The sequence below is a fragment of the Canis aureus genome, chromosome 18 (assembly GCF_053574225.1).
Source record: "Canis aureus isolate CA01 chromosome 18, VMU_Caureus_v.1.0, whole genome shotgun sequence".
Lineage (NCBI taxonomy): Eukaryota > Metazoa > Chordata > Mammalia > Carnivora > Canidae > Canis > Canis aureus.
In genome coordinates this window covers 24,054,656-24,071,907 of record NC_135628.1, presented here as the reverse complement: position 1 = coordinate 24,071,907, position 17,252 = coordinate 24,054,656, and the positions used below count along the sequence as shown (strand labels likewise).

The 17,252-nt window shown below is 40.9% G+C and overlaps 2 protein-coding genes and 1 non-coding gene across 7 annotated transcripts in view; 1 reads left to right on the top strand and 2 right to left on the bottom strand.

The window, feature by feature from the left end:
- Positions 1–2,116: 2,116 nt before the first annotated feature.
- MALSU1 (mitochondrial assembly of ribosomal large subunit 1) lies at positions 2,117–11,182 on the top strand. The gene is made up of 4 exons (XM_077856536.1): positions 2,117–2,484; positions 3,781–3,959; positions 8,914–8,995; positions 10,434–11,182. Exons 1-4 carry the CDS (start codon positions 2,154–2,156, stop codon positions 10,616–10,618), a joined length of 777 nt encoding a protein of 258 aa, XP_077712662.1. The 5' UTR covers positions 2,117–2,153; the 3' UTR covers positions 10,619–11,182.
- Positions 11,183–11,411: 229 nt separating this feature from the next.
- IGF2BP3 (insulin like growth factor 2 mRNA binding protein 3) overlaps positions 11,412–17,252 on the bottom strand; it is a 150,821-nt gene continuing 144,980 nt past the window's right edge. For 4 of the 5 annotated variants that reach the window (XM_077856532.1, XM_077856531.1, XM_077856534.1 and 1 more), the window contains 4 exons: positions 17,168–17,242; positions 14,815–14,946; positions 14,016–14,129; positions 11,412–13,802 (listed from right to left, as the gene is read on the bottom strand). In XM_077856532.1, the coding sequence (XP_077712658.1) occupies positions 13,704–13,802; positions 14,016–14,129; positions 14,815–14,946; positions 17,168–17,242 (420 nt within the window). In that variant the 3' untranslated portion in view covers positions 11,412–13,703. Of the gene's footprint in view, positions 13,803–14,015; positions 14,130–14,761; positions 14,947–17,167; positions 17,243–17,252 lie in introns of those variants that run through there. The other variant, XM_077856533.1, reaches the window with a different exon arrangement.
- On the bottom strand, positions 15,346–15,453 carry LOC144289269 (U6 spliceosomal RNA). The gene has a single exon (XR_013357245.1). It is a non-coding gene; the product is annotated as a U6 spliceosomal RNA (small nuclear RNA).

The window sequence follows — 17,252 nt, the reverse complement described above, 5'->3', positions numbered from 1 at the left end:
CTCAAAATTAGTGTTTGAAGTTTTTTTTTTCCAAAGGAAATTAAATAATGTATCAAGAATTTGGAGTACCTACTGTGTGCTAGGTACTGTTCCAGGCATTCGGGATATTTGCCCCCTCCTACTGGCCTCTTGCTTTTAGAAATTACCAGGCCTGAATTTCAGAAATTGCTTCTAGTTTTGGCTTGGCCACAGGCAAGTCGCTTTTCCTCCCTGAGTCTTTTTCAAGCTACTGTAATCCTACAGTTTAATACTGTAACTGGACCTCAGCATTCCTTGTTCTCACAGAGGTGGGCCCCACCATGCAGGCTTAAACAACATCACTCAGTGAGTGTACACAAATGACTGATCTGCTAGGGATGTTTTCCAAATCGTCCTTTACACCTCTGCCTCCCACCCCACCGCAGCCCAGAATAATAGATTTTCTTCATGGGATTTCAGATTTGTAAGGGAATCTTGGTAACTGTCTTGGTAATAGGCAATGAGTATAAAATTTTATGTCCTGATTCCGGTTTAATTGTTGCAGGATTGTTAAGCTCCATGGTCAAGAAAGAATTCTTGAGACATTTTAGGATGCAACTTATGAAGTTTATTTAAGTAGCATGGGAACAAAACTTGTGGACAGAAAGAGTTGCACTTCTGCTGTGTGAAGCTGTTCCTTATATGCTCAGTGCTCAAGGGGGAGGGAAGAAGGGATGAGCAGGGAGTATTAGATCATGTCTTCTTTGAACTTCTACTAATAAAACGACTTTCACAAGATTTCTTTGGTGGTTATCATTCAGCTAGATATTAACTATTGGTGAGAAGTACCGGCAATCATGAGACCCTTTGTGAATGTAGCGACCAGCATGTATTTGATTCTTATCAGAACTATGCAAGCTATAGGGCAACCTTCTGGGCCCAAGGTGAACATTTTTTTGCTTCTATCCCTCATCATAATCAACAGCAGCAACTTCCATACATTCAATACCAGCTGTTTTCGGTTCTATGGAGACAAGTTCAAAACAAAACAAAAATTTCTGCCTTCATGCAGTTTACATTCCAGTGGAGGGAGACAGATTAAAACAAAGAGGGATGCGCAGCTCAATGGTTTAGTGCCGCCTTCCGCCCAGGGCGGGATCCTGGAGTCGCAGGATTGAGACCCACATCGGGCTCCCTGCATGGAGCCTGCTTCTCCCTCTGCCTGTGTCTCTGCCTCTCTCTCTCTCTCTCTCTGTCTCTCATGAATAAATAAACAAATATTTTTTTTTTTAATTTTTATTTATTTATGATAGTCACAGAGAGAGAGAGAGAGGCGCAGAGACACAGGCAGAGGGAGAAGCAGGCTCAATGCACCGGGAGCCCGATGTGGGACTCGATCCCGGGTCTCCAGGATCACGCCCTGGGCCAAAGGCAGGCGCCAAACCTCTGCGCCACCCAGGGATCCCCAAATAAACAAATATTTTTTAAAAAGATTTATTTAATGAATAAATAAAATCTTGTAAAAAAGATTTTTTCATGAATAGTCAAAATATTTTTAAAAAGATTTTATTTATTCATGAATAAATATTTTTAAAAGATTTAAAATATTTTTAAAAGATTTTATTTATTCATGAAAAAATATTGAATAAATACAATATTTTTAAAAAGATTTAAAATATTTAAAATATTTTTCAAAAAGATTTAATTTATTTATTCATGAATAAACAAAATCTTTTTTAAAGAAGACTTTATTTATTTATTCAAGAGAGACACAGAGAGAGAGAGAGGCAGAGACACAGGCAGAGGGAGAAGCAGGCTCCATGCAGGGAGCCCGACGTGGGACTCGATCCGGAGTCTCCAGGATCACGCCCTGGGCCGAAGGCGGCGCTAAACCGCTGAGCCACCCGGGCTACCCAAAATAAGTAAAATCTTAAAAAAAAAAATTTAAAAAAAGAGAGAGGGGACAATGGAATGCATTGAATTAGGGCGTAGACAAGGCCAACACTAGCCCCCGGGCTCCTACAGAACCCAAACCGAGATCCGCGCGGCCGGGTCACCGCCCGGCCCACAGGCCTCCAGACCCCGCCCACCGCCGCCCTGGCCCCGCCCACCGCCGCCCTGGCCCCGCCCACCGCCGCCCTGGCCCCGCCCACGCCCTTACGTCAACTCCCTAGGTCTCCGCGCAATGGCGGCCAATGGAAAGCCGGGGGACCTGCTCGGCCTCCGTTGAGTCCCGCCCCGTGAGCCGTCGCTCGGCGACCGCGATGGGCTGTGGGGGCTGCGTGGCGCGGCGGCTCGGCTCGCTGCTGCGGTGCGGGGCCCTGTCCCCGGGCGCGGGGCCGGCGGCGGGCTCGGGGCCCCGGCTTCGGCTGCTGGCCTTGGGGCGGCTTCCGGCGGCCCCGGCGCTCGGTCGGGCCTGCCTGGGCCTGGGCCTGGGTCGCGCGCGCGGCCTGCACGGCGGGCCGGGCCTGCAGGAGCGGGCGGAGGGCGCCGCGGGTCAGGGGCGCCCGGAGTCCGGCGCAGCAGGTACGGGCCTGGCGGCGGGCGGCGGCGGCCGCGGCGGTACCTCGGGGCAGCCCGGGGCCGGGTCTCTGCCGAGGGGGCCCTGAGGCCCCCTGTTTGCGCCTTTCTCCTGAGTTCCCAAAACCACCGCTCCAGAGCCGGAGGGGACCTCCAGGAGGTTGGCGCCGACTTTGCGTGTAAGACAGGCCAAGGGAAGAGCTGACGTCGCCCAGACCCCGGGCGTGACCGGCCTCACCGGACCCCGGGGCCCCGAGGAGCGGGCTCCAGAGAATGTTAGGGCGGGGGGATTCTGGGGACGAGCTGGGGCCGGGGTCGAGGAGGGGCCGAAGAAGCGCCCGTGGGAGCTGGGGCCTGGTGAAGGTCCTCTGATCATTCCAAGTCTTTAGAAATTTGAGAGGTTGCGAGCAGATCCCATCACATCTGTGGAAGGTTGGGGTGTGAGAGGGAGAGGTCTTAGTGGACTTAGCCGCTGGGTTCTTGGGGATCCGCTTTAGAACCTCAGACAGCTGTACATTCACAGGCCCTAATACTGCCAGGTAAAGAACAGACTGTGCAGATCTCTACAGAAGAAGAAAGTTTTCACAGGTCACAGTTGCTACATAACCCGAGTGGCTTTACAAGAAAACGTTTCATTCAAAATGAAAATCGTATTAAGGGGCAGCCAGGGTGGCTCAGCGGTTTAGCGCCTGCCTTCAGCCCAGGGGTGATCCTGGAGTCCTGGGATCGAGTCCCCTGTTGGGCTCCCTGCATGGAGCCGACTTCTGTCTCTGCCTCCCTCTCTCTCTCTCTCTCTCTCTCTCTCTGTGTGTCTCTTATGAATAAGTAAATAAAATCTTAAAAAAAAAATCGTATTAAAGTTTCAGCTCTCATTGGTTGGCTTGGAGCCCACGCATTTTATTCTGGGAGGCCTAATTTTCTTCGGCTGTCAAGTGAAGGTTGTGGACAAGATATTACCTAAGAATCTTTCCAGCTCACAATTGTAGTTCTGTGTATGTGTGAGGTGTGTTGCTCATTTCCTCAGGTATTCGCAAACAGTCATTTGTTGTGGACGTATGGTCTTACTTGCATGTGGTAAATAGCAAAGGATGTATGGTGGCTGTGTGTGACCTAAAAGTTGAGTGATGCCATGTGAAACCCCTGCCCAGGTTTAGCTTCTCGGAGGCCTGGACCCTGCTGTCTTTCAACACTTTAGATTAAACACCCTCACAGAGGACAGTTTCATGGTTAGCTGCTGCATCTCAGTGCATGCAGCGTCTTCTAGGTGGCTACCTAACGCAAGTGAATCTTTGTGCGTTTCAGATCATCCTGGCCCCAAGTTTGACATCGATATGCTGGTTTCACTGCTGAGGCAAGAAAATGCAAGAGACATTTGTGTGATCAAGATTCCTCCAGAATTGAAATATACAGATTACTTTGTGATTGGTAGCGGAACTTCCACCCGACACTTGCATGCCATGGCCTACTACATTGTGAAAATGGTAGGACGCTTTCTTTTCTCTTGGAATCATTAACGGAAGAGTGTAGGTGCATCATGTTGAGGAGCAACACTTAAAAAGTAAATCCATCATATGAGATGATGTAAGAAGCCCAAATTCTCAGTGTTTGCATGTTTTATGTTCGTTCATAGTGAAAGTTACAGGGACAGATGAGTCAGGATTTTTTTTTTTTTTTAAGATTTTATCTATTTATTGATGAGAGACACAGAGAGAGAGGCAGAGACACAGGCAGAGGGAGAAGCAGGCTCCATGCAGGGAGCCCGACGTGGGGCTCGATCCCGGGACTCCAGGATCACGCCCTGGGCCAAAGGCAGGCGCCAAACCGCTGAGCCACCCAGGGATCCCCCTGGGTTTTTGATTATAGTAATCCTAATGGGTGTCAAGTGGCATCGAATTATGGTTTTGATTTGCACTTCCCTAATGATTAGTGATGTCAAGCATCCTCTCACATATTACTGGCCATTTGTATATCTTTGGAAGAATGCCTAAAGAAGTCTTTTGTCTATGTTTTAATCAGGCTGGGTTGTTTTTGTTGTGAAGTTGTAGGAGTTCTGTATGTGTTCTGGATATTAACTCCAAACAAATACGTGATTTGCAAATATTTTCTCTCATTCTTTAGGTTATCTTACTGTTGATAATGTCCTTTGATGCACAAAAGTTGTTAATTTTGATAAAGTTCAGTTTATTTATTGTTGTACTTCTGCCTTTGGTGTCATATCCAAGAAATCATTGCCAAATTCAGGGTCATGTGTCATGAAGCCTTTCTCCTTTGTTTCTTCTAAAAGTTTTAGGTCATATGTTTAGGTCTTTGATCTGTCTTAAGTTCATTTTTGTAGATGGTGTAAAGTAAGTGTCCAGCTTTGTAGGTATCTAGTTTTCCCAGCACCATATGTTAAAAAGACTGCCCTTTTCCTATTTAATGGACTTGGCACCCTGTTGAAAATTGTTTGACTGTATGGGTTCTTTCTTTTATTCCATTGGTCTCCCCTTGCTCACTATTTTTGTTTGTTTGGTTTTTGTTTTTAAGATTTTATTTGAGAGAGAGAGTACGCACGCACAAACAGTGAGGGGGTCGGGCAGTGGGGCAGAGGGAGAAGCAGGCTCCTTGTGGAGCAGGGAGCCCGAGGCAGGGCTCCATCCCAGGACCTTGGGATCATGATCTAAGCCAAAGGCAGGTACGTAACCAATGAGCCACCCAGGAGACCCCCTCCCCCCCCTTTTTTAAGATTTTATTTATTCATGAGAGACACACAAAGGCAGAGACGTAGGCAGAGGGAGAAGCAGGCTCCATGCCAGGAACCTGATGTGGGACTCCAGCCTGGGGCTCCGAGATCACGCCCTGAGCCAAAGGCAAACACTCAACCGCTGAGCCTCCCCTCCCTTTTAAAAAGTATTTTTATTTATTTGAGAGAGAGAGCATGCATGCATGCAAACATGCATGGGTTGGGGGATAGGCGAAGGGACAGCATCTCGAGTAGACTGTGCTGAGCATGAGCATGTAGCCCATCAAGGGGCTCAGTCTCATGACCCTGAGATCATGATCTGGGCTGAAACCAAGAGTCGGATGCTTAACCAGCTGAGAAACTCAGGTGCCCCGCTTGCTCACTGTTTTGATTACTATAGCTTTGTAGTTAGTTTTGAAATCAGTAAGTTGAGAGCTCCATCTGTGTTTTTCCATTTCAAGATTGTTTTTGGCTATTTGGGGTCCTTTTAGATTACATATAAATTTTAGGATGGAATTTTCTACTTCTGCAAAAAAAAAAAAGTCACTGGTATTTTGATAGGAATTGCTTTGAATCAATAGATGCCTTTGGGTGGGTAGTACTGTACTGGTATCTCAAGGCTATTAAGTTTTCTAGTCCATGAATACACAGTGCTATTTGTTGGTGTCTTTAATTTCTTTAGCAACATCTTGTAATTTTCAGTGTAAAGTCTTTTGTCTCCATGCTTAAGTTTATTGCTAAGTATTTTATTCTTTTTGATTCCATTATAAATGGAATTGTTAATTTCCTCTTCAGGTTGTTGATTAGGTAGTATATAGAAACAAAGCTGATTTGGCATGTTAATTTGGTATCCTATAACTTTGCTGAATTCATTTATTTTAAACGTGGTTTTGTGGAATCTTTAGGGTTTTATACATGTAAGTCACGTTGTCTGTAAACTTTGATAATTTTATTTTTTCCTTTCCAATTTGGTTACCTTTTTTTTTTTCCCCTCCCTTGCTCTAACTTCTCTGGCCAGAACTTCCAGTACTGTATTGAAAGAAATGGCAAAAGTGGGCATTCATGTCTTGTTCCTGATCTCAGAGGAAAAATTTTGTCTTTCACTATTGAGTAGTAGGATAATAGCTGTGGGCTTTTCATGCATGACCTTTATTATCTTGAGGCAGTTTTTTATTCTTTGTTGAGTAAATTTTTTTAAAGATTTTATTTATTTATTCATGAGAGACACCCACAGAGAGAGGCAGAGACACAGGCAGAGGGAGAAGCAGGCTCCATACAGGGAGCCCAATATGGGATTCGATCCCGGGATTCCAGGACCACACCCCGAGCCAAAGGCAGATGCTTAACCGCTGAGCCACCCAGACATCCCTATGTTAAGTATTTTTATCATGAAAGAGTGTTGAATTTTATCAGATGCTTTTCTGCATAAATTTTTTTTATCCTATGGCTTTTTTCATTTTGTTAATGTGGTTTATTGTATTGATTGATTTTCATGTGGAACTATCCTTACATTGCACGAATAAATCCCACTCAGTCATGATGTATAATCCTTTTAATATGCTGTTGAATTGGGCTTGGTAGTAGTTTATTGAGGATTTTTGCATCTGTGTTCGTCAAGGATATTGGTTTGTAGTCTGTCTTTCATTCTTTCTTTCTTTTTTTTTTTTTTTTTTGGTATGTTCTTTGGCCTTGGTATCAGGGTAATGGTAGTTTCATAGAATGAGTTCCGAAATGTTCCCTCTTCGTTTTTTTGGAAGACTTTGAGAAGAATTTGTGTTAGCTTTTGTTTAAATGTTTGGTAGAATTCACCAGTAAAACCATCTGGTCAGGGTTTTTTTTGCTGCAAGATTTTGTTCCTCTTTGTTTCGTCCTTTTAATTGAGATATAGTGTTTGGAGTTCTTAATTACTCTTTCAGTCCCAATTTAATCTTGGTAAGTTGTGTGTTTGTAGGAATTTGTCCATTTTGTCTAAATTATCCAGTTTGCTGGTGCATAGTTAGTTGTTCATAGTACTCAATTCCTTTTTTAAGAAGTCGAGTTCCCTTGCTTGTTTTGGATTTTAGTTATTTGGGTTTTCTGTTTTTTCTTAGTCTTCCTAAAGCTTTGTCAATTTTATCTTTTCCAAGGCCCGAATCTTGGTTCCATGGATTTTTGTCAATTTTGGTTTCCTCTGATCATTGTTTCCTTCTTTCTACTAGCTTTCAGTTTAATTTTGTAGTTCTTTAAGGTATAAATTTAGGTTGTTGATTTGGGAGCTTTTTTTCATGGAAACATATATAGCTATAAATTTCCCTCTTAAGGGGTACCTGGGTGGATTGTCAGTTAAGCAGCTGACTTTGGCTCAGGTCATGATCCAGGGTCCTGGAGTTGAACCCCGTATTGGGCTCCCTTCTTGGTGGGTAGCCTGCTTCTGCCTCTCCCTCTGGAGCTCCCCCTGCTTGTGCACTCATGCTGTCTCTGTCAAATGAGTAAATCATTTAAAACAACAGAAATTTAAAAAAATTTTCCCTCCTAACAATACTTTGGTTACATCCCAGTAAGTTTTGTTATGTTGTATTTTAATCTCCTTTGTCTCAAGATATTTTCTAATTTTGTGAGATCATCTTTGACTCATTGTTTGTTTGGCTTTTCTGGTTTTCCTTCTGTTGATTTCTAGTTTCATTTCATTGTGATTAGAAAATATACTTTATGTCAATCTTTATTTAGAGTTGTTCTGTAGCCTAACATATCTATCCTGGAGAATGTTACATGTGCACTTTAGAAAAATGTGTATTCTGCTGTTGGGTGGAATATTTTATTAATGTCTGTTAGTCAGTCTGTAGTATTGTTTAAGTCATCTATTTCTATATTAGCCTTGCCTGCTTTTTATCCATTATTGAAAATGGAGTATTAAGTCTTCTGTATTATTATCATCATCTGTGTCTCCCTTCAGTTCTGTCAATGTTTGTTTCCGTATGTTTAGGAGTTCTGATTTTTGGTGTTACATGGTTTTTGTTTTTTTTGTTTGTTTGTTTTTTTGTTTTTTACATTTTTATTTATTTATGATAGTCACACAAAGAGAGAGAGGCAGAGACACAGGCAAAGGGAGAAGCAGGCTCCATGCACTGGGAGCCCGACCTGGGACTCGATCCTGGGTCTCCAGGATCGCGCCCTGGGCCAAAGGGAGGCGCCAAACCACTGCGCCACCCAGGGATCCCCCCCGCATGTTTATAATTGTTATATCATCTGGGTTATTTGATCCTTTTATCATTGTATTGGTTTTCTTGTCTCATAATATTTTTTGATCTAAAGTCTATTTTGTCTGAACTAGTATATCTTTTGTTTTGGATCATTCATGAGACCTGTTGGGAATGAAGATATGGGATGATAAAATCCCATGAACATGGTCATGAAGGTGGTTGATGTAGGTGAGGACCAGATATTGAGTGAGCTTGGCTTCTCTGCCTCAGGGACACTTTGGTGGATATGAGTAGGATGGCCTTTCAAAAGGGTTTGGAGAGGATTCAGTAGGAATGTATAGGAGTAGGTAGGATTTAGGGGTGGGGGAAAAGTTGAGGAAACTAATTTATCATGGGGTATAGTTAAGAGGAATGAGTAGGCTAGTTCCCAAATTAAGATCAAGAAAGATATCCCCCCCGCCCCAGACCATCTCAGTGAGAACAGAGACTTCCTCATTCCCCACCTTAATATATAACCTGTTTTTTTTTTTTCAGTACAAATACCTGAAAAGTAAAAGCGAGCCTCATGTTAAGATTGAAGGGAAAGACACCGATGACTGGCTCTGCATGGACTTCGGTAAGTTATTTTGACATATTTTACAGATAAATATTTGTTTTGTCCTAACCTTGAATATTTTCAGTTGCAGAAGGATTGAGATCAAATTGTTTTTCATGTAAATTTTTTGGTATTTGTTTACAGTAAATTTTAATTATAACCCAGGAGGTCTTATTCACCTGTGAAATCCTTACCTAATGTGGTATGTATAGAACAAGCCAGACAGGTCAGAAAGATGGTGGAGAACAGGGTGGATAACATGGTAGAGATGAGAAGCGTCCCTCAGTGGTGGTAGAAGGCTTGGGGTGCACATAAATCTGGCCTAGAATGACAGATGAGGTAAAGGGCATTACAGGTCCTGAGAAGGAAGAGTAGAGGACTGGAATTTTGAAAAGACCTAACAAATTTGGGTATTAATATATACATAGTTTTACAGTATTTCCCCATAAGATACTTATTACAAAAAAAAAAACAGTAATTGTCAAGAACTGTGATGGATCTGAGATTTTATCTGCTCATAACTAACAAGTTAACCACCCAGTTTCATGGGTATTGGTGAGAGATGAAAGGCTAGTCCTGGGTTAGAGATGAAACAGTTTTATTACTGATTGCAGTAAGAATAGCTAGCCAGCAGGAGTATTTTTGTTTTCCACCAGGTTCCCTGAGCTGTTTCTAAAGAGAAACACAGGGCCAGATGACATCTGCAGACGAAGTTCTAAGAGAGGGACCTTCATGAGATTAGGGTAGTACATCTTTTATATGCCGGAAGCAGACCCATGGACTGTGGTGGAGGACACTTTTTCTGCTAAGGCTCTATCTAAGCCAGGGTTTCTTCCCTTTGTCACTCTCAATATTTTGGAGCAGGTGATTTGGGTAGGAGGGGGGATATATATCCTGTGCATTGTAGGATATTTAACAGTCTCCCTTCTCCTCTCTAGCCCCATTTGTGAAAATCAGAAATGTCCTGAGAACCAATGCTATAAGTAAACCTGTCCTTTGCTGTGAGGGGAGAAAACCTCTGAGACCATTCACTACATAATCATCCTTGAAAAGATAGTCTAGAATCAAAAGGCAATCCATGCTTTGCTCATAGGATATGCAGAAATGTGAGACTCCTAAAAGAAAAAAAAGAAATGTGATACCCATGGAGAATTGTCTTTGACAAGTAATTTGGCAGAGCCTACTTTAGTCACTTGGATAGTTAACATCACCAGGAATGTTAAAGATTGCTATCATGTACTTCCTGTATGATGCACCGAGAAAAGCACAGCATCATTTCTATGGTATTGTTGTAGGAAAGATATCCATATTTTCCATTTCTAGTAAATTCCTGCATAATCCTAATCTGGGGTCCATACTTTAACAACCATTGTTCCATCGCAGAGGTTTATGAGAACACAAGAATAAAAGCTAATGAACTGTTTCTTCATTTTAACTCTTATCTGTCCTTGATTGATAGGTAGCATGGTGATTCATTTGATGCTTCCAGAAACCAGAGAAACCTATGAATTAGAGAAATTATGGACCCTACGTTCATATGATGACCAGTTAGCACAGATAGCACCCGAGACATTACCTGAAGACTTCATTCTTGGAATAGAAGAGGACACTTCTTCATCCCTGACTCCAGTGGAGTTCAAATGAGAATAAAATGATATGAACTACTTTAGTCATTATCAGATTTGGATTGAGTCACTTTTTAAAAATATAGCTCTGATTGAGCTATATCAATCACCTGATTGGTCAGGTTGTTGTCAAAACAAGCCTTATCAGGATCCTTGGGTGGCGCAGTGGTTTAGCGCCTGCCTTCAGCCCAGGGCATGATCCTGGAGACCTGGGATCGAATCCCACGTCAGGCTCCCTGCATGGAGCCTGCTTCTCCCTCTGCCTGTGTCTCTGCATCTCTCTCTCTCTTTGTGTGACTATCATAAATAAAAATTAAAAAAAAAAAAAACAAAAAAACAAGCCTTATCTATTGGCACTTGGGCTAAATGAAATGTGGAAACTGTAGGTAAATGAGCTCTCACAGCAAGAATCGGTACTAAAACTAAAACTAAAATTTTAATATGTTTTTTTTATTCCGAAGATCCTAGCAGGATTCCCCAGAGTTAACACTGGCCCCTGTGCTCTGCTCAGTTTAATTTTGCCTAAGTGTAAATCTTATTCTGTAGAATGGGATAGCCTTAAAAAATAAATAAATAAAAGACACCTACCGCTTCATTGGTCTTATTCCTTAAAACCTACAGTTTTTACTTCAGAGGCACAGTATTAGCAAAATCCACAATAAGTACTGTGGAATGGAGAAAATAATGTAAGCACCAGTATCTAGTGGTAAACTGAGACTGACACAATATTACTAAAAATATTTTTTACAGTTTAACTAAATTCAAACATTCACATTTGAAAAACCATAAATAAAACATACCATATACCAGGCTGCACCTAATGATGAAAAACTTTATTCTGCATCAAGGTATCTGGAAAAAGAAGCTGCATTTGGGGCACATTACAGATGAGGAATGATCCATGTGCGGTGAGTACAAAACTCAATTACAGAATTAGATACTCCATTACCATTGCTTAATTAAAACATGATTTGCCACACTAAAAGGCTAGAAGTGAAATATGACAGAATTTTAAACCAGCAAATATAAATGCAGCACCTATCTGTATGTGTGTACATACATATATATATGTTCTATATATATATATATATATATATATGTTCTATATATATATATATATATATAAACAACAAAAAACATGGGAAAAATCAAACACTGAGGAAGAGCTCTGGCCTAATAAGCACATCTCACCTGAAATCCAACCAGAAAGCCAGTCTGATTTTATTTTTGCAATTCATTATATGAAAAAATTATGAATGCTAAATGAATTGTGTGACAAAGGGCACTTTTTGGCTAACACTACAAAATAAACTGGTTTTCTGAAAACATTTAGGAAAACATTTCAAGTCATTTTCAAAATGTCTAATTGATAACAGTTATCTTCAGAAAAACTTACCTAGTCTGTAGAAATTCACCTTGAAATACAAAGGAGGCCATATTTTTTAAAGGGTTATTATATATGTATGCCCTTCAGATCAGCATAATGCGATGACTGATCATTAAATGAACAAAAGCAACACATAATTCTGAGAGCAGTGTGGCCCTGGAGACCACCCACGCCCACATAATTGTACATACTGGGCTTTGCCATCAAGTTAAGGAATGGGCACATGAATTCAGTATTGTAGATCAAAGGTCAAATGTGTTATATCACAGTCATTCAAATTATATTCCAAAAATTGGTTCCTGGTATTCTCTACTTTTTGACTTATTTTCAAATAACTAGTTGCAGAGAATATAGAAATCCTGCTGTATTTTATATAATATTTTAGGTGGCCTTACAGTTTTCTTGATTTATCATTGTTTAAAAATCTTCAAAATAGCTTAGTGAGGCTCATGACAGTACCTGGCACATGGAGATGTAGCCTTGATATTGCCTTTAAACACTGTCACACCGTCTGAGTACCCCCTTAGTCTTCACAAAGCAATTCTGTTGGGGTCCGCTCAAAGTGTAGACCAACTGGTCTGAAGTGTGTCGGCAAACTAAGCATCCCATTAAGACCAGCTGAAGCTTGCTTTTTACCAATCAGTTTAAAGTCCACAGGGGCTGCATCTATCGTTGATGCACTTTAGGTAGTGATAGTCTAAAGCACAAAGCATTTTTATGCATTTAATCACATAGCCAAACAAAAAAACTGAAGTCTCCCGAAGCCTTTTAAACTAGCCGTTCCAAAACCTCCTGCAACCACTTTGCTCTGTTAGTACCATCGAAAAGGTTCCCTACCATAAACGAAAAATGAAATGGTATTGCTGCTCTCCAAATATAGGCACTGCTCCGTATCACTGAACATTTATTGGATTTTCCAACTAATGGTGTCAAAAGCCTCAAAAAACCTGAAATTAATTTTCCAGCTTTACGGTCACCAGCCAGAAGTAAAAATTTTCTGTTATTTTCCTGTCAGCTAATTAAGTTTTTTAAAAAACTGTTGGACTTTTATCTTTATAAAGTATATAAAATTTTCCAAAAAACAAAACAAAACAAAACAAAACCCAAAACAGAAACAATTTTGCTTTCATTGCATTACTGAATACCTGAGGTAGTTGAGTAAAAATGCACATTTAATACCCCTGCCAACACCATTCAGCACTTCCCTTAGGTTATTCATGTTAGTGTTAGATAAAAATAAAACTGAGAACAGTTGCTCTATGCTAATAGCTTACCATTTAAGTTCTTGTAATCATTCTATTCTGATCCAATTTTAACAACTGGATTTGGGAGCAATCTACTATATTTTATGAATTTAGTGAATGCATCATTAAGCCAATTTCTGGCAATAGGGGGGTATATTAAGAAAAATTAGAATATTTGTTACACTGAGAATACAACAAAAGGGAAGTGCAGAGCTCCTCTCTTTCCCTCCCTCCCCCCCTTATTTTTTATTTTTTTATTTTTTTAAAGCTGGGTGTCATACATTTCAGAGAGCATAAAGTATACATTCTCACAGAGACAGGAGTTCAAAAGTTGCCTGGTCCTCAGAAACAACTGGCTAGGTAAAAACTTGTGCATGTAATTCTGGATATTAGGGGTTCAGCGCCCATCTGTTGGTTAAGCAATCTGTCTTTGGTTTGGCGTCTGCCTCTGTGGTGGGCTGTTTCCTGAGCCTTTACTTCCGTCTTGACTGAGGTGGTCCACTTTGCAGAGCTTTCTGCTGTTGGTGCTGCTTTACCTGAGTCAAAATTTCCTGAATTTTTCTCTGGGCAACCTGCAAAAGGAGAGAGAAAAGATCTGAAATTTCTACCTAATCAAAAGATACATACTAGTTTAGTTGCAAGTTGAAATTACCTGCTAAAAGGGATTAAGTGTGTTAAGCACCAACCAACCTTGAGTATTTATTTGGGGTGGGGGCACGCCCCCAGGAGAACTGCTCCCATGCATGAAAGAAGCAAAAGAGCTTATCACATTAGAGCCCACTTGCCTGGCAAGCATAGAAGTGACCAGTTATTTTCACAACCACTTGGTCATTCTCATCAGGTGTCTGGTCACGAGGGACAACTACCTCTGCACTTGACAAATTCTGGAGCTCATTCACCTGAAAAAGATAAATACAGATCATGTCAAATTGAGGTTTTAAAAAAAAATTACCATTTGCTGAGCACTTAACTATATGCCAAACACTAAACTGTGGCTTTTACAAATTTCATCTCATCCACCAATAATTCTATCAGGTTATCGGTATTGTGCCCATTGCAAGATGATTAAGACTTAACCAAAGAAATTGACCTGACCAGTTATACAGGTGAATGGCAGAACCAGGCTGCATCCCTGAAAGTCAGATCCCAAAGCGTCTGCTCTCAATTACTTCAAAATTGTAAACAGCTTTGAAAACAACTTAGAAGTTACATGTGCTAAAGAGAAGCTGGAAACCATTTACTTTTTTGTTACAGAGGTAGATTATAAAGGTAGGTGAAATTTTTAGAAGTTTTCTTTTGATCAAATGTGCAAAAATAAAAAGCTGGATTTATGTCAACCGACAATGCTAAGTGCCCCTTATACACGAGCCAGTAGTCCTCTCCCACAAAGCGGTCAGAGAGGCGTTACTTTCACTAGGAGCTGACACCGACACTCAGGAAGAACGAAAGGCAATCTTCTCCAAACCTGGGCCAAGGTGATCCTGCTTTTTATAAATTAGCCAAAATTCAGGGACTTGGAACTCCTAAGTACCTTTCAATGCTTTCCCTTTCATACCACTGCACAGGTTTTGCTGAAGTACTTGCCGTTTTGCCTCCTTTTCCAATAACTCTGCCAGCAGCAAAGGATGGCACTCTGATATGAGCTTCAAGTTTCACCTCTTCTTTAGGACTAACAAAGTTTTCTTCTTTAATTTTTCCATAAATTCTTCCCTGAGCCTAAAGATGAGAACATATCCTATCAGTGTCATTAACAAAGGGAAAAAAGGTCCATTAACTTCAAAGATGGCCAGAATATACTGGAATGGGGACACGTCTGCATTTGATTGTTACAGATGGCATATGAGGCAAATTAGGTTCACAAGAACAAGCGGGCACCACAGAGGTGCTAACTAAATGACTGACTGAAGAATATGGCTTATTATTTGAACAAAAAGAATTAAAGGTAATAATTAGCCACCCAAACTAAAAACAAATCATTTTTGTGGACAAATGATCATTTGCCCTCTGATCTGAAAAGGTAAAACCTGTCGTGCTTTCAGTAAGAAAGTAACTGTGTTTTTCTTGAGTAGAAGAAATGGTGAAGAACTACAGAGCCAGCTGTGGTAGGCTCATACCAGCTGAAAGGATACTTTCTATGAATTTGGGTGACGTCCTTGCACAGGGGCCATGCTAATATTCACTGTATCATTCCCATTTTAGTGTATGTACTGCCAAAGCGAGCACTTGAAAGGATACTTTCACATTTTCAGTGGTGCAGAAATGAGAACTTCATTATAGGGGATTACAGAAAAACAAAATCCATCTTGGTGTACCCTATATTCCATTCATTCTCAAAGTCTCAGCCACAGATCTAGGGATCAACACAAAGGACAGAGGAAAAAAAAAAAAAAAACAGGACAAAGATACACATCCCTCTTACAAAAAAAGCTCTCAAAATCAGAAAAATATGGGTTAGGAGATTTATCACCCCTTAGATCTCTAAAATAATTCACTTGTAATTATCAGTGATCACATAAATGATATTTAAGCATTATAGGTTTTCTTAAATATTCCATTTAAGATGACTAAGGGTATAGAAGGATACAGGGCAACAAACTGAATTTCCCAGCAAACAATTATAGGAATGACAAGTTGGTAGTTCTGTTTATTAAAAATGTAAGAGCTCAGCACCAAGAAGAAACATGCAATAATGGACGCCTATGTTTATCTTTTAAGATTTCAAACTGAAAGTGAATGATCCCGTAGGTTTGGGATAGGAAGCAGTTTGCAACACTTCCGAGTTAGGACTTCAGCTGCCTGGACCAGAAGGCTGGTGTGAGGGGCTAATTTCTTTTCCTGAGTTTGAGCCTAGCCAACTGCACCCACATCTCAAAGCACCTCCTTTTGTTTCCTATTCTTCCTGTAAATGAAAAAGTTTTGGATTTTTACTGAAAAATGTCCCACAGAAAAGAGAGATGTAAGAAAGCGATAGTTTAAAAGGGGGGAATTGGGGAGAAGTAGGCATTGTTACTAGCCACATTTAGAGGCTTAAGGTTCAAGAGTTAGTTGTCCTGTTACACAGGGACCAGGTGTTAAGAATAAGACACTTGGGGATAGTGTGGTTATTCTAATTCAATAGTTTTATAGCCACTTGTACTAAGTTTTAGGGAGAAATTACGTACCTGAAAGGCCGTGTTTGACTATTTGGCAGAATCTTAGTCCGATTCACCCTGAGTCTGCTGACCACCACCACCACCACCACCAGCTTATTTATATTGGGCCTCCTACGTGGGAAGCAATATTCTAAGCACTTTATATATTCTTTATACCTAATAACCTTGTTTCAACCTCATGGGTTTTCAAATCCTCATTTTACAGCTGAGTAACTAGCCAGAGAAAAGTTTAAGTAATTTGCCCAAAGTCACACAGCAGATAAATGATACAGTTGGTATCTGAACTGGCAGCCTGGATGCCCGGTCCCTGCTCTTCGTCGACTCTCAGTATACAATGAGGGGCACTCCAGCTTGCAAAGGTCTCAAACCCCAAAATATAAGAACAATAGTTCACACCAGGACAAATGCCAGAAGAATTAAGGACAAGAGGGAATATTTGGGAACAAGTTTAACACAGCATAATAATCAGACAAGTTTGTAAATTTCAGTCTTAAAAGTCTCATCTTCACATAGTAACAAGGCACTGAACAAATTCTCCTTTGGGAGATAAGTAAACACAGCAACCATCACAAAACACTCAAAATTGAAACGAAGTCTTGTTTATTTTTAAAATATAACTTTGGGTATGTTTCTATGTTAGTCTTGTGAATTTCCATTGGGAGATTGTTTTTACGGGTTTTAGATATATTTAAGGGAGAAAGCAGGTTTAGAGTTTCTGAAAGAAGGCATTAACAGTCTATGAATCCATTCATTTGTTACCTGTGCATGCACTCTAGAGCACATACCTTGAACTGAGCCTCTGGTGGCCCGGTGATAATCACCATCCTCACTTTAGCATCTGGTGCTTCAGCTGGAGCAATCTGTAACAGA

Coding starts and splice junctions, on each gene's coding strand:
- MALSU1 (XM_077856536.1), top strand. CDS start 2,154: ATGGAAAGCCGGGGGACCTGCTCGGCCTCCGTTGAGTCCCGCCCCGTG. Junction 2,485..3,780: donor CCCGGAGTCCGGCGCAGCAG/GTACGGGCCTGG, acceptor TGTGCGTTTCAG/ATCATCCTGGCCCCAAGTTT. Junction 8,996..10,433: donor CTGGCTCTGCATGGACTTCG/GTAAGTTATTTT, acceptor CTTGATTGATAG/GTAGCATGGTGATTCATTTG.